General features: G+C 47.4%; 6 protein-coding genes across 6 annotated transcripts; 3 read left to right on the top strand and 3 right to left on the bottom strand.

The window, feature by feature from the left end:
- Positions 1-385: 385 nt before the first annotated feature.
- Positions 386-1444, bottom strand: BKA67DRAFT_520215 (DHS-like NAD/FAD-binding domain-containing protein; the record flags this gene model as incomplete). The annotated part of the gene is made up of 2 exons (XM_046098159.1): positions 386-783; positions 973-1444. 2 exons carry the CDS (start codon positions 1442-1444, stop codon positions 386-388), a joined length of 870 nt encoding a protein of 289 aa, XP_045956693.1.
- A 2156-nt stretch (positions 1445-3600) lies between these two features.
- On the top strand, positions 3601-4014 carry BKA67DRAFT_661156 (uncharacterized protein; the record flags this gene model as incomplete). Its single annotated transcript, XM_046107770.1, has 1 exon — positions 3601-4014. The coding sequence occupies one exon, from the start codon at positions 3601-3603 to the stop codon at positions 4012-4014; it is 414 nt and encodes a 137-aa protein (XP_045956692.1).
- An 80-nt stretch (positions 4015-4094) lies between these two features.
- Positions 4095-6053, bottom strand: BKA67DRAFT_593879 (flavin-binding monooxygenase; the record flags this gene model as incomplete). The annotated part of the gene is made up of 4 exons (XM_046104988.1): positions 4095-5107; positions 5157-5198; positions 5289-5792; positions 5846-6053. The coding sequence occupies 4 exons, from the start codon at positions 6051-6053 to the stop codon at positions 4095-4097; spliced, it is 1767 nt and encodes a 588-aa protein (XP_045956691.1).
- Positions 6054-9412: 3359 nt separating this feature from the next.
- Positions 9413-11512, top strand: BKA67DRAFT_521747 (kinase-like domain-containing protein; the record flags this gene model as incomplete). The annotated part of the gene is made up of 2 exons (XM_046098307.1): positions 9413-10829; positions 10950-11512. 2 exons carry the CDS (start codon positions 9413-9415, stop codon positions 11510-11512), a joined length of 1980 nt encoding a protein of 659 aa, XP_045956690.1.
- A 1703-nt stretch (positions 11513-13215) lies between these two features.
- Positions 13216-14441, bottom strand: BKA67DRAFT_661153 (golgi GDP-mannose transporter; the record flags this gene model as incomplete). Its single annotated transcript, XM_046107769.1, has 4 exons — positions 13216-13652; positions 13709-14086; positions 14136-14226; positions 14277-14441. 4 exons carry the CDS (start codon positions 14439-14441, stop codon positions 13216-13218), a joined length of 1071 nt encoding a protein of 356 aa, XP_045956689.1.
- Positions 14442-16797: 2356 nt separating this feature from the next.
- On the top strand, positions 16798-18998 carry BKA67DRAFT_573913 (amidase signature domain-containing protein). Its single transcript, XM_046103384.1, has 8 exons — positions 16798-17092; positions 17143-17289; positions 17338-17451; positions 17510-17887; positions 17935-18061; positions 18121-18243; positions 18303-18491; positions 18540-18998. Exons 1-8 carry the CDS (start codon positions 16850-16852, stop codon positions 18704-18706), a joined length of 1488 nt encoding a protein of 495 aa, XP_045956688.1. The 5' UTR covers positions 16798-16849; the 3' UTR covers positions 18707-18998.
- The last annotated feature ends 1267 nt before the right edge of the window (positions 18999-20265 follow it).

The following is a 20265-nucleotide window of genomic DNA, read 5'->3' as shown; positions in this document are numbered from 1 at the left end:
AAATTGCCGAAAGAAACGGTAACGTCCTGGGTGATGGCCTGCTGACAATAACAAGGACAACTAGACGGAACCGCGAAGATACAGATCCGGCAAGGCTAGATAATTTCGACACAGCCACTGTTTCCAATTTGTAACTTCTCAGAAAGCTTCTTAGTAAACAAAGGCTCGTTGAATTATAGGACGTCTGCTTCCATCGCACATCACGTTCGTCGCCCGCTATCTAGAAACAATATGGGAATACCACGCACTGTCCACCTTGTTATGTTCTTGAAAGGGATACAGGCTCAAAAAGCAAGAGTTTCTCTGTGAAGGTCTACACAGCAATACAAGAGGCACGCAGCCACTGTGGCAGGAAAGTGGGCTTGATAGACTGTCGCTACAGGACCTATCCTCGAAGCTGCGTAAGTCCTAGGATTTCAGGAACGACTACCGCCGCATCACCAATGAAAACCCAATCACCCTTTCTGACGTTCTTGGCATCATTGATGTTCATGTTCACAGTTGCAATACGCGCACCTTTGTTTCGCGCCTGTTCAGCAAATCCGGCTGCTGGCCATACCAAGCTTGATGTACCGATGACAAGGCAAAGATCAATCTTTTCCTCGTCGAATAGCGCATCTACCTCGTCCATTACATCTTGAGGCAAGCCCTCCCCAAACCAGACAACACCTGGGCGCAGTAGACCGCTCTTACAGCTTGGACACTGCGGCAGCTCGCTCTCCTCAATACCAGATTTTAATACAGGGGCCGAGTCAGAAACCTTCGGAGCATCATCTCCAGGGGCTTTCAAGGGTATTGCATCAGTGGCAATGGGAGCGTTGTTCTTGAAAGTGTTGCCAAGAATCTTCTTGTTCTTTGCCGCGATACCCTCGAACAGCAACGCGCTGGCTTTCGGAGCTTTAGCCCCTTCCGCAACCTGCACACCCATCACGCGGGTCTTTCCTGGCTCCCTCTCCTCACTGAGTGTAGCACATAGCGGATCATCAAAATTGCCGCGCTCCTCATAGCCACAGCCGCTAGCACACCGTAGGTCAAACAGATTCCCATGCAGCAACTTCAGCTGTCCTTTTGGATCGCCTTCGCCCATACCAGCGCGCTGTAGCAGTCCGTCCACGTTTTGGCTAAGTGCAACAAAGCCTGGCTTGATCTTCGCAAGCTCTGTGAGCGCATAATGAGCTGAGTTTGGTTGTGCGCGCAGTGCCTTGCGACGTCGTTCCGAGTAGAATTGCCATACCAACCCAGGATCGCGGCGCCAGCCCGCTGGCGTTGCGATCATCTGTACATCATGGCTGCACCATAGACCGTCGGCGCTTCGAAATGTGGGTAAGCCGGAAGACGCCGAGAGACCTGCGCCGAGAATGGCGACTATGCGGGTGGACGTTGCCAAGTGTTTCTGGAACGAGACCACAGAAGCAGAGTCCAGCCCAGATGGTGTAGCAGCCATGGATGTCCGGGTACCGTTACTCATGCGAAATAATTGGTGCTGTAAGGAAGAGCAGTGAATGCGGGCGTAGATTACGGAATCGAGTAATAATGATGTGTTGCATGCTGGAAAGATTTTTGGGACGGCGATCTCGGGCGCGCAGCCCCCGCACATGCCCCGGTTGATTTGGTAGGCAGCAAGGTTGACTCGTTCATCTTGTCTGCCTTTTACACGGCCATTTGATATAATCGACAATTTCTGTAGCGGCCGGGATATTGGTTATCTTGCGACATATAAGCTCATGTCTCTCTTTAAAGCCCTGCTCCGTGGCCAGCAACGACCACCTCGATATTCAAGCCCAACGACTTCAAGAAGCTTTACTACTGACAATCAACTTCATTCACGTAGCCATGGCTGCCCGTTCAGCCTTGAGTGAATGATTCTGAGATAGCGCAACCCAACACTAATCTTGCTTTCACACAATCTTTGTGCATTGTCTTTGTCTTGTACACGAAACCCTCTACTCTGGAAGCAGAGAGGTCATTGGTCCTAATTTTTCTTCGGCATGCCGCATAGGTCCCAGAAGCTATGACGCACAAGCCTGAGGTGCTGGGTTCTGTGTAGTTGAGAAACGGCCCCGTGTAGTTGAGATATGAATGTTTTTGTCGAGAACCTTGGCTTTTTTTGAGCTTGAAAAGATGCCCATCTACACGATCAACGGTTCCTTCGGAGGCTAGATCGATTAGGACTGACCATATGCACGCAGAAGATTCATTATTAATAATAGTCCCCTCGCCAGCGGCCACCTATTCAGCTATACCGACGAGATAGTATAGATTATGATCTATATCATCAGGACGAGTAATAGATAGAGAAGCTAGATAGGTTCCAGCGGAGTCATGGGTACCAACGAGATAGTTGCCTTCAACGGAAGGTGGCAAGTCCCTCGAAGTGTTTGCCAGGCGAGCAAGTAGGTAGAAAGTCGTTGAAACTTTTGCGACAACGGGGCCAATATGTACCAAACTTAAGAAGACACGCTACTCATCTGCAAGTAGTTGCATTGTTGCATTATTTTTCATACAAGCAGTCGAGTCACACGGTCATTATTAAACACAGTAGATATATTTGATGTTATAGTTGCAATGGACCACGTCTATTCTTATAGGTAGCCTGGCAGTGTAAAGTTTTCAACCACGGAAAGTTGAAAATTGCTGCCAGTACTTAGCTCCCAGCCTCGTTGTTCAAAATTCGTGTCTATAGCTTTCAGCAGAGGCAAGTAATTGACTTCTTTCTGATGCGTCAAACAAGAAGTCTGTGCAAATGCGCACTCTCCGGTAGCTTTGCAAGGAGCACTTCATGCGAAGGTTTGTCCAAGTCTTACGCGCCAAAACACTGCCGTACTGAGGTTTTATAATTGCAGCTTAGCAACCGATTCGTCCCGAAGGGCCGCGTATCCAATAGAGCTTGCCAAAACAGTACACTAGAAGATTTGCGCCCATATGAGAATGTTTTAAAACCTGCTATCTCGACCGTCGTCTCAGCTCTCGTATCTATTTCATAAGGTATTCGACTGCGTGCCAGAGATCTGCGCCTCGACCACGTCAATACAGAATTTGCACCAACGCCGTGACGCCGCGTAGTATTTCGTAGGCTTGCGCGTGGGCCTTTACACTAAATACCAAGACACCTATTGGCGACGGGCTGAGCGACCCTCAGTACTTGCTTCTACAGGCTTCGCATCGTCGGCGCTGCAAATATGACTTGGGAATGGAGGAGGTATTACTCTAGAAGTAAAATTGGCTTAAGGAACAGGGAATTTCAAAAACCAATCCTATAGAAAAGTACGGGAACAAAGCCAATGGCCACGACGTCCCAGTGAAGCCTGGACCCCTGTAGGTTAGAAGCACAAACCTAATCTAACTAACCTTAGTCTAATTCAAGCCACCGTTTTCAGTCTATTGGGTGCACTCCTGAAGTGTCTAGTGGGGCTCAGTCCGAGCAAGGCGACGTTAATATCGATCATGACAGCTTTCAAACAATAAAAAGAGTCGCATCAAACTGTTTATTTTTATTTTTTATACTCTAAGCCGCACATAACAACACCAGCATAGGAATTTCATAAATCTCAGGCAATTGAAAGCCTTGCTCACTAGACGCCAGGCAGGTTGGCGTTCAGCATGTTCGAGGACTTCAGCGTACGGCACCTCCCAGCTCTTTACGTGGGCTTTGCCTTCACATTTGGCGGTATATGGCCATTGTTTAGCGCGCCTTCGTCCTTGCGCGCTTTTGGCTTTCCAGCTCGAATTCGGAATTCTCCAGCAGCATGGCCTGTCATGGGGATCTATGGATCACGGACGAGCATCATTGGCATTCTTATTTACACGTTCTATTTCCAGCACAAATACACGGAGTTGGACACTATACTCACCATCATTGGCACTTATGCAGGGTTCGTGGACACGTACATTATCACGAAAGCCACCGAGGGAAGCATCGTCCACTCGTTTTATCGGTTGATTCCTAGCCTGGCGCTGGGAGCCTATGGATATTACGGGTTGACATCAGGGCGTTTGCATAACACCATGGGATGATAGCTTGGCAGTTCTACATGGGGAGATACGATGCTGGGTGAGGTCAGATTGTTTATATCATGCTGTACTGTTGGTTGTTTTCAATGCGAAAACGGCTTCTTCTTATACTCCGGGTCCTCCTCGGGCTTGCCAAGCACAGGGACGTTCTGAAACTCGGGCTCGAGATACCAGGCTGGGTCGCCTCCATACTTGTCCTGGTCTTGCAACTCCGTATGCGTTAGACTCCATCCATTACCTAGCCATCCCAACTTGTTAACGCCATCTTCAACATTCTCCCAGTGATAGTCCTCCCATCTGGGTGCTCTGAGAGCTTCCAGTGCGTGCAGCGTGCTGCCGGGCCAGAGTCCAGTGATTCGATCGCCTTTCCCGCCTTCACTTTTGTACCACGAGTTGCACTGGTCCGTATGGACCGTCTTCTCAAAGTAAGTGTGACAGTATTGAGACCAATCCGCGACTCGTTGCTTTTTGATTTCCATAGAGGCATAGTCTTCCTTTTGTAACTTCCTGATACACTTGACGATATAGTCTCCCTCGGTCTCGAGTATCATGGTCAATGAACCACTCCCTATTGCAGAGTTCGGCCCCAGCATCATGAAGAAGTTTGGGAACCCATCGACCGCAAGGGATAGGTATGCTTCGGGATGAGGTTTGAAACGATCTTCCAATGAGAGCCCATCTTGGCCATAGACTGGAAAAGGGGGTGCGCCTGATGCATTGAAGCCAGTCGCACAGACAAGACAATCAAGATCCACTTGTCTTCCATTATGCAGCAAAACACCTTGCGAGTTCACCTCAACAATAGGATCCGTAATGAAATCTACGTTTGACTCGACCAAGGCTTCGAGATACCCTGGTCCGGGCGTCGTTCGTCTACAGCCAACCCCGAAGGAAGGTATCAGAAATTCTGCGATTTCGGGCTTTGCGGTTAAGCGCTTTCTCATCGCTGCACGAAAGGTTTCGATTGCGGTTTGTTGCATATCAGAATCTCTAAAGGAAACGGCATGAATGGTATTGCCATCTTGCTCGATAGCTTTGCGAAAGGCGTAAAGCTTTTCCGGGTCGTTCGCGAACTGTTCTCTTTGCTCGTCTGAAACTGAATCATGGTATTAGCGAACACCTCGGTGTTTAGAGAATGAACTCACACGCAAGCTTTTGAGGATCCAGTCCCAGCTTGTGCATAACATCTAGATGAGTCAGTCATTCGTCATCCTGCATTCATGGGCCCAGGCGGGCATGTGGCCAGCAGCGGACCTGCCACTTAAGAATTTACTCACGATCGCCAAATGGATTAGTGATCCACGTCTTACTCCGTACGAAGCATGACAACCTTGTTCCGGCAATTTTCTGGAGGCTTGGCACGATCTGAATAGCACTCGAACCATTACCAATCACTCCGACTTTCTTATTCTTGAAGTCGTAGTCTTCTTTCCATAACGCTGAGTGCATGACCTGTCCACTGAAGCTTTCTAGTCCCCGGATGCCTGGCCATGCTGGATGACTCAGATTCCCTCGAGCAGATATCAGAATATCCGCTTCATCCTCAAAGAGGTCGCCAGTTTGGAGGTTGTGTATTTTAATACACCATTTTCTTGTCCTTGCGCTCCAAGTGCAGCTCTCAACTTCATGCTCAAGCCTCACAAAGCGCATCACTCCATACTTGTCAGTAATACGATGGAGGTATGCGCAGATCTCAGCTTGTGGGGCATAGAAAGCCGACCAGTCGGGATTAGGGTCGAATGAATACTGATAGCTATGAGAGGGTATGTCGCAGGCGCATCCTACTTGGTAGTGAGCTCGTAGTTTAGGTGGCATGAGGGCGAACGAGACACACCAGGATATCTATTAACCCACCACGTTCCACCTACTCCTTTGTTCTTCTCGAAAATCTGGAGATCGATATTGCGTAATCGCTGGGGAATTCTGATACCAAGATAGATGCCTGAATAGCCAGCACCTATCACACGAACCTTGAGCCGTCGCTGGTTCTCTATGGGCTCATCTTTCAGCACAAAGGCGGATGACGGTTTATTCGAACCCATTCTGACTATGACGTGTGGAAATACAGAAACACAAGCTCTACTGATATCTTATTAAGATCATACGCAAAACTAATTCTGCCTAAGACATACCCTAATGTAGAAGCTGTCGTGCTATGGCAGCGCTTCCCCGCATCATTCACTTTGCCGCACGCACGGCAATTATACCCCGGACAATCAAATGCATGTCATATCTGATCTGTGCTGAAATATGACTGATAAGAGACGAGTCTTATTCCCGCTCTCATCGCAACTCCGCCGACCAGGAGAAGGTTTCGAGTTTATGATTGAACTGAACCTCAATTTGCGTTGATGGTTGGAAGAACCAACCTACCAACGGATTTATCGCATAGAATTCATTTCTGGGGGAAGTATATCCATTTCATCCTACACTAACCTAGTCCAAAGACAAGCTATGCCGTTCCTATGGCAGCGTCATAGTGAACTCTACAGGGCCGGTCCGCGCAGAGTTTGATACTGGTTGGTGTGCATGCTGCAGCGTCTTCCGCCATTACCGCAATATCATCATGAGTGAGTCATGAAATTCTGAGTGGTAAAATCTAGCTACGATAAAGATGCAGCAGTGAGCAGAGTGTTTCAACACAACGCTCAGGTGATTCCACTAAGTGGCGCACTGAAATCTGGCCACGGAGGTGCGTCCTTCCTTTTACATACACATTATTTATGACGATCACGCTCAAGCCTCTGGAAAAAGGGACCTAAAAATAGCCTGGGAATTACACCCCACCGACAGCCACTTTGCAGGGTAAATCTGACAAGCAACGGCGCGCTTAAGGCGACCAGCTATGGCACTGCGCTGCAACTGGAATCCAGTGATTTTTGTTGATTGACCAATGGCCGTACGAATTGCCAAACCGTGGGGTAATCAGTGGGATTGGGACTGCACTCCCAGGTTTGGGCTTGGAATGTCACAACGTACTTTACGTACCATATAGTTATGTAGGCGTTCAACGAGGTCGCAGAGGAAAACAACGCTTATCACAATGGGAGTGGGGGGAAATGAAGTCCAGTAGCGCGCAGAACCTAGATGTTGTCACAAAGGGCATCTGAGAACCCGATTCGGTGATATGAAAGTTGGAGAGTAATTTGATCAGGCGATATCTTGATTTCGACAGCTTTGGTATGTGCGGTTGCAAGCTGAGCAAATGCCTAGCCCTGCAATAGTTTGCATCGGATTCGACAGCAGCAATCCGGAGAGCAAACTAACCTAACATGAGACTACAAAGTACCAAGTACAGCTGCAGCAAAGTACGCTTGCCTTAGGTTACTGTATCATTTTAGCGTCCAGGCCGTCTCCTGAAAGATGCACCGACTTGAACGCTGTGACTTCGAAAATGCTTCTTTTGCACACGCTGTTGAAAAGAACCGGACTGGCTGCAAATGATACGATAACGTGCGCGACATGATTCATTGCTTTGCAGTGCTTCTGCCTTGATTTCGATTTCATCAATTGCCGTGGTGGGATACGTATTGATACCGACTGAGTTGTAGCGATCGAAAATGATCTATTGCTGCAAATCGCTACAACGCTACAACGGTCCTGCGCTTTCGAAGCAGTCAATGGCAGCCCCGACGAGGATAATAATAGTCTTGATAGCCAGCCGGCCCCTCAAAAATAAAATACAGTATTCGGCTTAGCGCTGCAAGGGGACTCGAAGACCCAAATTAGACATGCCTTAGTATTTGACTCAAGGTGGGATCATGCTCAAGCTTATCTCCATTTTCGGATCATCCCACCTGCGAGACATCGTCATTTGCTGTTTACTTTCCGCCCTTGAAACCTCAATTTCGCCTTCCTGGCATTCCGTACTTTTGAGCTTTCTCATACAACGTCCGGCCACCGTTGATGTTCAAATGTCTATGTTGAATCGTCTTCGCATCTACAGAACTGGACCATAACAGATATTACAGAAACGTTCATCGCCTTATCATTTCTGCAACCCACCATTGATAGCTGAAAGAAACCTACGCTTGTGCCACAAGGAGACATGCATGAGAACATTACATAGCACCCTTGTTCTTGATAGCGACCCACACTACATTTAAGTTCAACGTTACAGGAAATCAAATCAATCCGGCCATCCAGAAGGCTGATCTTCTCACATGTCTGATTGGAGGCCCACAGTTGTCCACTGATCATTGATCAGGCTCTTGCTTTCAGTTGGTCATCTCCGTTGCTGACTTTTTCTCTGAGCGCACTCTCTCTCCACAAAGTCCCTGATTTCGGCAAACCGTGAGAAACGTTGTGTCAAAGTTACAGAGATCCCCAAGTCACCGGCCATACAAAACGGATCTCGGTTGCATTAGGGGACTCCAACTGCAGCGCAGGGTTCTAGGTCGTACCCAGCGGTGCTTCAAATGTGCGTCTGTACGGAGCAGGGAGCCCAGGTGCGACTCTAACGAGTCTCAGCAGTCGTCTCATGCCCAAGGGCCGAGTGCTGTGTTCACCTGATCATCAAAGCCTTCAGCACCAAGCATCCGGCACCCAGCACGCAGTTCTCCTGGAACACAATACCTAGCCAAAGCCAGGTAGTGACCCTCGCCTCCGTCGTCAAAAGAGGCTAAATAGTTTGACTATCGCTGCTAGCTAACTAGTCCTGCCCTTTGCCGGCAACTGGATCTCTGCTGTGCAAAGGAGTCAGAACCCTGCTAAGCAGCCCAGGCAAGGCCGGCTCGACTCTTGCTACAGTAGACTAACCTCAGGGAGTCATATCTCTGGGATTACTTGGGGCTTTGCTTGGTATGCCACTTGTAGGATATCTCTACCAAGCTCTGTCTTCAAAAAGACCAGACCCTAAAGAAGTATCTAGCTTTTCGTAGGCGCGGCACTACCCCGTATCTATCCCGACAGCGCGGATTCCTCGACTAGAAGAACTCAGAGTCCGATCTTGTCCCACTCACACACTTTCTCCTCCTCTAGTCTTGTCAGCACTTGATACGGACGTTACTTTGGCGGAGTCGCCCCCAATTGCAAACGGGCTTTTCTGTCTGTTGCTCGCGCTTTGCATTCTGGGCTGGCAGCCTGCCTGCCTGCCTGCCTGCCTGCTTGCTTGTTTGCGCTGCGTTGCGTGCAATCGAAACAACCCGCTACCGAGTGCGAGTAACCAACAATGACAAGCAGGCCACCCCAGACCCTGCCACAGGATGCTTTCGTGGAGCACAGCAGGAACGGGCATGGATCCGACAGCCTTTCTCTATTAAACACTACAGACCCGAACTCCCCTAGGACTGCCACCGTCGAGGACATTAATCGCCGAAATGTCCACACCAACAGATCTTTACCTCTGTCCTATGACAACTCTCACTACGTCCAAAGGAATGACGACGCACATGGTGACACTATGACTCCGAACCCTCCGGTCCCGTCTGCTCTCCATCCTCAGTTCCGTACGCACATCCGCACACCCACTATTGCGGCGTCGCCGCAACAAGTGGCAGACCTCAGCTCCGAAGCTCCTCCCGAGTCTCATGACGACAAATCTGGAGAGTCTCTCTTCTCGAACCAAACCAACTGTCGAAGTTCACTACGTATAACTACCGATATTCAATCTACGTCACCTGCCCGCAACGCCAGCCACAACGCATGCCATAGTGGACACAACAGTCTTGCCCCATCTGGGGGTCAGCTTCCTGTCGAGCGCAGAAGATCCTCGAGTCTTCGGCCTATTCAAAGAACACCGTCGCTCAAGCAAGCAATTGCCAATAGTATTGGCTCTGCTTGTAGCTCCGCCGTTCCGAGTCCTCTGATCACTGCGATGGGCGATATCACACCTTTGCCATCGCCTTTACTCATGAGTGACTCGCCTGGACCCTGGAGAAGGCTTGGTATGCGTCCACCATCGCGGGAGGCGCCGCCGATACTGCCTTCCATGATGCCTGGCTCTGCACTTGTTACCGCTAATGGAGAGTCCGTCTCTTCCGCCCTGGCAAATCAAAGCAAACGTAAGACATATGTCGGTCTTAAGGGAAGCGACGCACCGCCCGGGCCGGAACACCGTGCAGAACATACGCATGGTCGAAACAGAAGTGTGAGTGAATATGTACCTGATCCTTTAGCGATCCCCAAGAGGCAAAGTACCGTATCCGGATCGCATCCACGAGCTGAGATCGGCGTTGTTGGCACCGATGACAAACATATGCGACGGGAACGACATCTCGGACCGACTCGGGGTTTAGTCCCATCACATAAACCTCCAACCCCCCCTCCGAGCGAATCATCTCAGAGTACTGATGGGTCAACTGGGCAATTGAGGAAACCAAAAGCAGAATATTTCGAAGCATATGGCCGGCATGATAAAAAATTGAGAAGATGGCGAGCAGTAAAACAGCTTGGTGAAGGGACGTTCAGTCGTGTCGTGCTGGCGACAAGTCATGTGCATACTGACGACAACGAAACCCCTAAAACTCTGGTTGAATCAGAACCAGACCCGAAGAGTTTAGTAGCAGTCAAAGTCTGTGAACACGGTCCCCGTGGCGGTGCATCAGAAGATCGTATCGAAATGAGTTTGAAGCGAGAACTTGAGATCATGCAAACTCTACATCATCCCTCTTTGGTACACCTGAAAGCCTGGAACATTGAGCAAACACGGGCATTGTTGGTTATCAGCTATTGTCCCGGTGGGGATTTATTCGATTTGGCCGCCAGGCACAAAGAATTGCTTACACCGCCATTACTGAGACGAATATTTGCCGAACTTGTGGGTGCTGTTCAATATCTCCATGAACGCCGGATTGTTCACCGAGATATTAAACTTGAAAGTAGGTGCTTGCTTTTGTTTGCGTTTTGTGAGAAGTTACTCACACTCTACTTTCTGAATTTTACTTTATTTCTTCGTAGCATGTGATATCTCCTTTTGTTGCTAATGATCACTGTTTTAGATGTCCTGGTTAATGTTCCTATCCACCAGTTGGCGGACCCTAAGCAGGACTGGGCTACATATCCGGATTCTGTCATTACTTTAACGGATCTTGGACTTTCTCGCCGGGTAGCCGATGACGAAAAGCTGGAGACAAGATGCGGCTCAGATGACTACGCCGCCCCCGAAGTTATTCTTGGTCAACCGTACGATGGCAAGGCAATTGATGCATGGTCTATGGGTGTCCTACTCTACGCATTATTGGAATCACGCCTGCCTTTCGATCCACCACCAGGAGCGCCTGATGCACTTAGAATGCGAAGTCGTACAAGTCATAGGATTGCGCGAATCGAATGGAGATGGATCGAATATGCTGGAGATGATGGCGATCACGAATGTGACGAGGCTAAGTTCGAGGCCAAGGGTCTCACAGGCGCCATGGAAGTAACCGAAGGCTTATTGAAGAGAGCTCGAAGTCGATGGACTCTCGAAAAGGTTGCAGAAACTGAATGGGTACGAGGTGGAATCAAGGTCGAAGGTGGTCCTAAATTCAAAGAGGAGGAAGAAGGTGAAGAAGTGTTATGACATAGGTGAGCTGAGGAAGACACGATCAGTTACGACATTTGTAAGAATTACACTTATTCGAACGAGGAAAGCATTGTGCCTGACTCCTCTATTTTTATTACTTGTTAGAGCGCGAGAGTTATTGGCTCCTTCTCGACCCTTGGCGAAGGGCTGTATTATTGGCATTACCCACTTTGTTCATTTCGCTCGCCAACATTCGAGGAAATAGACTTGAAGCGTAGGGTGGATAGAGTTTTTAAAAAAATATATCATGAAACGAGTACCAGCGATGGCGTTTCTGGATTGGGTACAGCGCAGGTGGGAACGTTTGGGACATGTTCATTTCGAAGTAATATATAGGAGCTTTCCAAATATGATCAATACTCTATACTGTAGACTTTCAGACTCCTATGAACCGGAAAACTCTCAGGATAACAATTCAACCCACGCAAATACTGAGAACAATCCCGTTATAGTGCACACGTTCCGGGCACGAAAATAAAATACTAGGGTCGGGATTTCTATCTTACCTATTACCTTTTAACACATTTGTTATCGAAGGGTAACCCTTTTTGAGACGAATTCGCTTCTTAGCTGGTCCGCCACTCCGGCAAAGCCTGACGAATGCTCTTCCATTCAGACAAACTTTAATCATATATCATATAGTACAAATAGTATCACCGTCAGCTAATTAGGAACGATGACGGTCACAATCAAGCATTTACCTGGAAGATAGTTGATCACAGGCTTAGCAGCTTTGAGGATAATATGTAAGAAGACCGTCGACGGTGCATGTCTATCGGTCGATTATTTGACTCGCTCGATTGATATCAATAATCATCCAAGCTGAGATGACATAAAGATAGTTGGAGTGGATCTGTACATATGACAATATCAGATGTCCGCTGATTGCTAACGAAAGGCCCGATCAGGCTATCTCTACCAATTAACAAGCTCGAGACAAAGCAAATCGGCCTTACGTGGCAGCGACTTGTTGTTTTAAAAGAACGCAACCGGATGGATTGCATGCAAATTACTGCATCACGTCTGGTAGACGGTACAATTCGTGTCGTGACGATCGATTCCTGAGGCTTGCTCGATCCCGTCTTAGGGCTTTCAAGTGCAAACCTGAGAAAGCATGTGAACTTTCGGATTAAAGTACACAAACTTTTGTTCTCTAGGATTCATGAGCAACAACAGAGCGCCTGGTCTACCCACTGACACGACAAGACTTGAAGAGTAGAGGTTGCGCGATTTCGAGACAAGACAAAGAATTCGCAAAGCTGCTCAACGGTCACGGTAGAAACTGTTGAAGTGTACGTTATATCAATATCCACACTTTGGTCCAACAGACAACTCAGTGCACGCTATCGCAAGGGTTCAACACATGATGTAAATTTATGGCCGTATACTTGACGAACAATAGAGCGATTTTGATGGGTCACAACCGCAGCATAGTTATTGCGTCAATCAACAGGTCTACGATGTTAGCAAATCCTTGCTACCGAATCTTGATTGTTTGCTTTCTCTTGGATGTTCAGTACTCGCGATCCAGCCTAAAATTATAATAGGTCCAAAGCACGAAATGAGCGGGCTTTGACTGTAAAGAAACTCTATACGGAGGTACCAATGATTCACCCTTACAGAGTGTGAAGACCCTTGAATAACGGCTGACTGTGCTGCCCGGAAGGGTGGAACAATTTATTTTTGTGCTACCACTGTACCTAAGCTACATCCTTCTTGCTTTGAGCACTGGCACTCATGACGAACTGGTTGGTAGTCGGTAAAGTCATCGTAGAATCCTGCTTCTGTCGAACCTTTGCCCAAGCATAGACGAGACCGCTGATGAAGCCCAGGAAGATAGCGGACACACTACCAAAGGTGACAGGGGCATTGAAGAAGATAAGACCGCTGATCGCAATTGGCAGCTTATTGAGTGCACCGACCATGGAGTAAGTTGTCGAAGTGGTGACTCGAATGCACCAAGCTGAGCAGTATGAGATGAAGATGGCTCCTAGGCCCGAGTAGATCATGCCAATGATCATTGCATTGCGGGACTCTATTGGGAAGTTCTTGGCGAGATTCTCACTGGACCAGTCCTCGAACAAGAAGGTTCCAACGGCCAGAATCGGGATGGTCAAAAGGTTGTTGTAGTACATTGCTTTGAGCGTATTAGCACTTATGGCATTGATACATCGGGCACGAGAGTGAACTCACTATCCCAGTCCTTAAAGTTCATGCCCTTAATCTTTCGGCGCATACCAAGGACGAAAGCAGCTGCGCAGAACACGTTCATGCCCATCCATGCGTAACCAACGTTCAAGGTAGAGACGGTCGCGGATGCTTCGAGCGAGTCTGCACTTGAGACAGCGGCTTGAATATCAGCCCATGCGGCAACAACGGAGCTCAACACAATCAACCCAAAGGCTAGAAGCATGGGAGAAGTCACGCTGCCGCCGAACCATAGAACCTCACCATAGGCAATGACAATTATAGTCAGGTTCTTGAAGATGGTGAATACAGGGACTGATAGAAACTGGAGAGCCTTGTTTCCCGTGAAAATCTGGGCAACAAGGAGTGCAGAGATGGGAAACCCTGGAAGGTGTTAATCACGTGAAACCCAAGTACCGCAAATCATACGTACATCTCTTGGCTTTGTTGGAATCAAATGGCGCCAGCTCCCTGATCAAGCCTGTTTGTTTCCCCAAGATGATAGCACCAACACAGACAATATGCTGATATGTGTTAGCGACCAAAATCGGTGAATCCGCAGGATGCGATCTACCTGAATGCCAAGATAGAACCAGTGAAGATTCCAGTGCGTACCAGAGACCACATATTTGTTGATCAAGGTCATGCTGATAGACGAAAGACAATATGCCAAGATCGACACGTTGGGGTTATTCTCTAACTTGCCCAACGAGCTCGGCGACCCTCCATAGCGACTCATCCTGTCCAGATTCTCGTAGTGCCAACGAAAGGATGAGAACAGACAAGATCCTGACTGGCTTTAGTGGGAAAGTGCTTTCGTGGGGTCGGGAAGCCACGTAGCAAGCGGCCGAGATACGCTAAGTGCAATGTCTATTCGATCGAAAGACAAACTCAAGCGACACGGATGCGGCGCAACAAGAATGATCACGGGACTGACTATGCCGCGAATACTTCGTCATGTGAGTATTCTGGAAAAAGATGTGGAAAATGTCAGCTCCCCCTATTTCCAGGGATGTGAGATAGCTTATTTCCACTCCGGTTTGTGGCGCAGCGTCTAAAAGTGGGTGCAATCCAGTGCCAAATGAAACCGCTGCAGGCCTCCAGGCTTAGCGCCACCAAAAAGAAATCAAAAAGAAAAGAAAAGGGATCAAACCACGCTCAAATCAGCGCGGTTACTCGGTCACGACTTTCCTCTGTGAGACCAAGACGCGTGCTTGATCCCCGGCATTGCCTGCATGTCTAGAACACTGTCCGCCAGGTTTCAATGTGATTATTCAGAAATGGAGACAATTATGTATATAGCATCGATTGCTGATAAAATACGAAACGCGCATCAGTGACTGGGTGGTTGTCATTTCCAAGAAGCAATATGAACGATCCTTTCGGCGACAGCTACCAATCAAAACTCACACTGATAAGTTACTTCGCCAAGTGGGCTCGGTGCATTTGAGCCCGTAAACGTCATTTGCCCTGCGTATCTGCACGTATTTGATGCGAATATGGCTGCTTTTTCTGTCGAATTCGCATGCATTTAATCCGTAGAGGAAGGCATACTACGAATGGTGCTAACGCCGGGGCTGGCATGGCAATGAAAAGCACTGCTTTTCGTGCGACCGGAGCAACGCGAAACCTGCTCTCTCATAGATAGAGTACATTGCTCCGACAACTCCCTACCGCTGTCATCCTAGGTAAGAGCTTGGCAATTTTGCATTTCGAATACTACAGGCACAAGTGTTTGTTCTCGTTTCCCAGAAAGCCTATACGCGCACAGCCAGCAGATAGTCACCCTGTTAAATATCACACTATGGCTGGCAGACTCGCCATGGCGTTGAGACAGAGCAATATCATTATCCAGCTAGAATTGCGCTTACGTAGCAAATCTACAGTTGCATCAAATATTCTGTCTAATTAAGCACTATACTGAATGAAATCCATCGAACTGCATTATTCGTACGGTTTATGTCCGGGATATAATACCCGCTCCAGCGATTATCCGTCCATACCCAAGCTTCCTCGCTTATTCATGGTATACGTGGCCGGTGATACTTGGACTATACAATATGTATGATTTGACTAATGCGCTGAGCTTGAACAAGCTGCTCGCATCGGCGAAGCAGACTTTGTCTGCATAGATGTCAAGAATGCCTACTTTAATCGATCAAGTCTGGCCGAGTAGAGCACGCGTTAACCCTACGTAGTTGACATTCCGAGTATTACCAAGCTGCTCGACGCCATACAGAGGGTGAAACCATGCTGGTTGTTCGGATACCCAACAAGGACATATCCGCTCTGTTACCAGTATTGGATGCTGAACCCATAGCAATTATGATTCCTCATACTGAGAATGCTTAAGAAGTCAAGCATACTATCAAGGGGGTATTTCGCCGTGAGTTATTGCCCATCACTACACTTGCGATGAAATAAAAGACTCACCTTACGTAGCGCCTATGGGCCAACGCTCATTCAGCCCTTGGGCATCCACATCAGGTATCTTAGATGCTTCGCCCTATCCAGGGGACAATCTCAACATGAAGACCTCAAAAAAACCTCAAACAACCACACCAGTGATTCCTCAGAATTGCGGCGTCAAAGCTGTTCACAGTGCAGATGAGATCGCTGGGACCAGAGGCGTTTCTATCGCGATGTTTGGGTCAGGAGACTTTTCTACTACTGATGATATACCTCTTGAGCTAAGTGGAGAACCAGATCCCAGATTTATTGAAGCAATGGGAAAGTTTACTGCTGCTACTGCAAAGTACAACAGACCATTATTTGGGTAAGTGAGAGGCTGGGTCTCACTTTCCATTTTGATAATGCTGAATTCACCCAGCGCCGCTCAACACCCCAGTCAGACCCCATCGATGATCCAAGGACGATTCGAAATCCGTTACCATGTCAGCGCTCTACGCAAACTCAATCTGTCAATCAAGTGTTCATCAATATACTGAAGAGGTTGGGACACGCGTCTTAGAATTGGAGCACACAACTCCACTTGGTCTGATCCTGGTATTTCGGGTGCCTTACGGCACAGCTATGCTCAATTAGGCAGCTTTGAGGCATATAAGGTCATCTTGTTTCCGCAGAAAGAGAGAAAGGTCTTGTTTAATACAATTAATCACGAAATAACGATAAAATTGGACTATCGCCATGTTTGACACACTTATCACTACCGCAACAGATCTGCAAGCGTTGTTGCTAAGTGGTAAGATCACCAGCGTTCAGATCGTCAAAGAGTACCTCGCTCAAATCGACCGGCATAATGCGAAATTGAATGCGTTTATCTCTATTGCACCACGCGAATCTTTGCTTCGTGTTGCAGCAGAGCTGGATGGGGAGAGGCACCGTGGGGGGATCAGAAGTCAACTACACGGAATCCCTATTGTGCTAAAAGTGAGAGACTATCGCTTACGTCGCCGTCTTTATCCGCTGATTTACGACAGGATTGTTTTGTAACTGCATCATGCCTTGGAATGGATACTACAGCTGGGTCACTGGCATTTGTCGGCGCCAAAGCCAGGGATAATGGTGCCATCGTGCAGAAGTTAATCGACGCCGGTCTCATCATTTTAGGGAAAACCAATATGACTGTATGAAGATTGTTGAGTGCTGCGATATGTTGCTAATAGGCGACATAGGAGTTTTGTGGCATGAAAATGATTAATTCGCCAGGACGATCCGCTGCTGGTGGACAAACCTTGTCTCCTTACGTGGGCGACATTGAGGAGAATGAAGTCATTCTGGGTCATTCGGTCAGTCGGTAGAACTATGAATTCTGAAAAGGTATTTTTTACGAACTCACAATTGCAGTCTCCTGGTGGTTCTTCCACGGGCTCTGCGGTAGCTGTCGCGGCAGGGTTCAGTCCCTTTGCATTGGGGACAGAAACGATCGGGTCACTCGTTACCCCCACTGCAAGGGCGGCCCTATTCACTATCAAGCCGACTGTCGGATCTCAGAATTGCGAGGGAATGTATAAGATGACAGACTTCTTCGATAGTCCTGGCCCGATGGCGAAGTCACCAGTAGATCTTGTGAGCTTGTTTGAGATACTGCTCAATCAAAACCTAGGCCATCTTGTTCCTGGTCACTGTGACTGGACTGATCTATCTATCGGGTTTTTGTCTCCTACGATTTGGAAACTAGTACCAGAGATGTGTAAGCAGCATGAGGGGACTGCAGAGCAAATGGTAAGTTACTGAACATCATATCATTCGGATGTCTAACCGTATGATAGGCGCAAGACTACGAAAGGACTGTGTCTTTACTGCGTAGTCAAGGTTGTAACATCAAGTATCCCATAGAACTACCCGATGCAGAAAACCTGACAGTCGATGGTGAAGCTGCAATAATGCCTGTGGCATGTGAGTTACAAATGGCCCTGCTTTTGTACACATTGATAACTAATAAGTTCCCTCCATAGTTTGGGAATTCAGAGAGGTCGGTATACCAAGCTTCATCGACTCTTTTGAGGAGTGTGGTGTAACCAACCTCGAAGATATCATTAAGTTTAATGAAGAGAACAAAGAAAATGCTCTCCCTCCTGGTGAGTCTAGTCCAGAGTTACGATGACTAGATATTGACTAGGTACTAATTGAATAATAGGAGAATCAGACCAGGATCTTCTCATTGAAGCATTGAATAGCAGCGCGAGCACGGAACATATCACTCACTTGGGGAATAATCTTCGAGAAAAGGCGAAAGGAATCCTGCGGGAAGTGTTCGACAGGGAACAGATAAACATGATCGCAGCGCCGACAGATTCTGCACTGGCAGTATACGCAGCATCAGCAGGTAGGGTGAAACAAGTGAATAACATCATGACTAAACTGACGCTGACAGGATATCCAATTGGTAACGTCCCTTTGGGGCAGTTAAAATATAACCAGAGACCCTTTGGGCTTTGCTTAATTGCAGAAGCCCATGAAGAGGAAAAGATCCTTCAATTCATGATGGCCTACGAAACAGCCACTGACCCGCGTCCCACTCCCCACCTTCCACGGGAATAGTCCTGCGGATTTAAAGGATTACTATGTTAGTAGTAGTTGGCTTAAGTCTTGGCTAGACATTATTCGACCGTCACAGCCACGAGGAAACGGAAGGTGAAGAATGAGGAATATTAATTTATATAGTTGTTACTGTGTACTGGGAAAATTTGGCTTCTAGATTTGTTACCTTGAATTCTTTAATTAATTTCTTAATGTCCTTATTCTTTGACGCTAGGAGCGGATGTTTTGGAAGAAACTCCATAGCTTTGAATATTGTTTAGTATGCATTCTGAGAAGGAGTTAGCTACATCGCGCAACATATGGCTCTTATACCGAGAACTTGTTCATATCGCACAATACTGCAGGCACAGCTACTATATACATGTAACAAGACGGCTTGGATGCCAGTTCTTCATGCTTCTTGGCGCCGGTAAGGTAAGTCTTACTGGGTAGCGTCCATAGACTTATAGATGCTGCAGGAGCGAAGCACCCCAATCAGTGTTCCATGACACCAGCATTGAATTCAAGGAAGGAGATTTGCAATGATCCATTAAAAACAGGAAAGGGTGATGTCTAGATGCATTGATCGACGAGTCTACTTTAATGACGGCCTATAACCGGACTAGCTCACCAATTCTGCCGCCAAATTTATGTTCAGATGTTATCAAAGGTTTTTGAATGAGCGGGAATAATCAAATTACGTTAGTTTAACCCTATATTGAACTAGGGGTCAGTGTCTGCCTAATAAGTCCAGGGCGAAGCACGCTATCATTTACGTTGGCTGATCAAAAGTAGTGAGAAACGTGTATACCAAAACATATTATATTGCTCAAACCATCGCATGATTACATGACTGAATGGTGGTGGTCATGATCAATACGCGACTATAGTATAAGAATAACGGACGACGATTAAGGTCAATTTCGCTTGTAAGCGTAGCTGTCTGTCGGCAGGTTGCTCGATGTATACCATTGTAAATCAAATAGACACAGTTAGTCTCTAGAATATGTTAATAATGTACACTTAACTGGATAATATCCAAGTAAATGTCGACTTCTGAAATATCCGCCTTACCATTTATCAACCCTTGCACATAGCAGTCTCCATGACATATATGACCTTGTTGTGCTTAGGAGAGCACAAATGGAGGTTGAGACCGTAAATATGTACTATTAATGCATATGGTGGCACTGTTAGAGAACCCAATCCGGTCGCAGCGCTCTTGTTAACGATGAAAGTACGATTATGGCAGATTTCCTCCGCCCCGTAAGTAAAATGTGTAGACTTGTCAAGCATTTCATCTTCATTTGTTATGATCCCCAGTTTTGTTATTGGAGTCTGAACAAGGTTCCGAGTCGCCAATGACTAAAATGATTGTCTACTTGGGTAGAGTTGATCGTAGTTTGGCTACGTTCTAACATTTCAGTCTGCTCTGCCACCCATGAGGAGTGTTAAAGCGTACATGAGGTCTAAATGGTGGCGTGCGACCGAGCACTTCGCTAAGTCATACCACTGATTAAATATCAGATAGTCGAACATGTACTCGTCTTCAATCTGTAAAGATCTATGCATAGCATCGC

This window comes from Truncatella angustata (genome assembly GCF_020726525.1).
Source record: "Truncatella angustata strain MPI-SDFR-AT-0073 chromosome Unknown BKA67scaffold_6, whole genome shotgun sequence".
Taxonomy (NCBI): Eukaryota; Fungi; Ascomycota; class Sordariomycetes; order Amphisphaeriales; family Sporocadaceae; genus Truncatella; species Truncatella angustata.
The sequence above is the reverse complement of the archived record's forward strand: the minus strand, read 5'-3'. Positions and strand labels throughout refer to the sequence as shown.

Coding starts and splice junctions, on each gene's coding strand:
- BKA67DRAFT_573913 (XM_046103384.1), top strand. CDS start 16,850: ATGTTTGACACACTTATCACTACCGCAACAGATCTGCAAGCGTTGTTG. Junction 17,452..17,509: donor AAGTCATTCTGGGTCATTCG/GTCAGTCGGTAG, acceptor TCACAATTGCAG/TCTCCTGGTGGTTCTTCCAC. Junction 18,492..18,539: donor AGTATACGCAGCATCAGCAG/GTAGGGTGAAAC, acceptor TGACGCTGACAG/GATATCCAATTGGTAACGTC.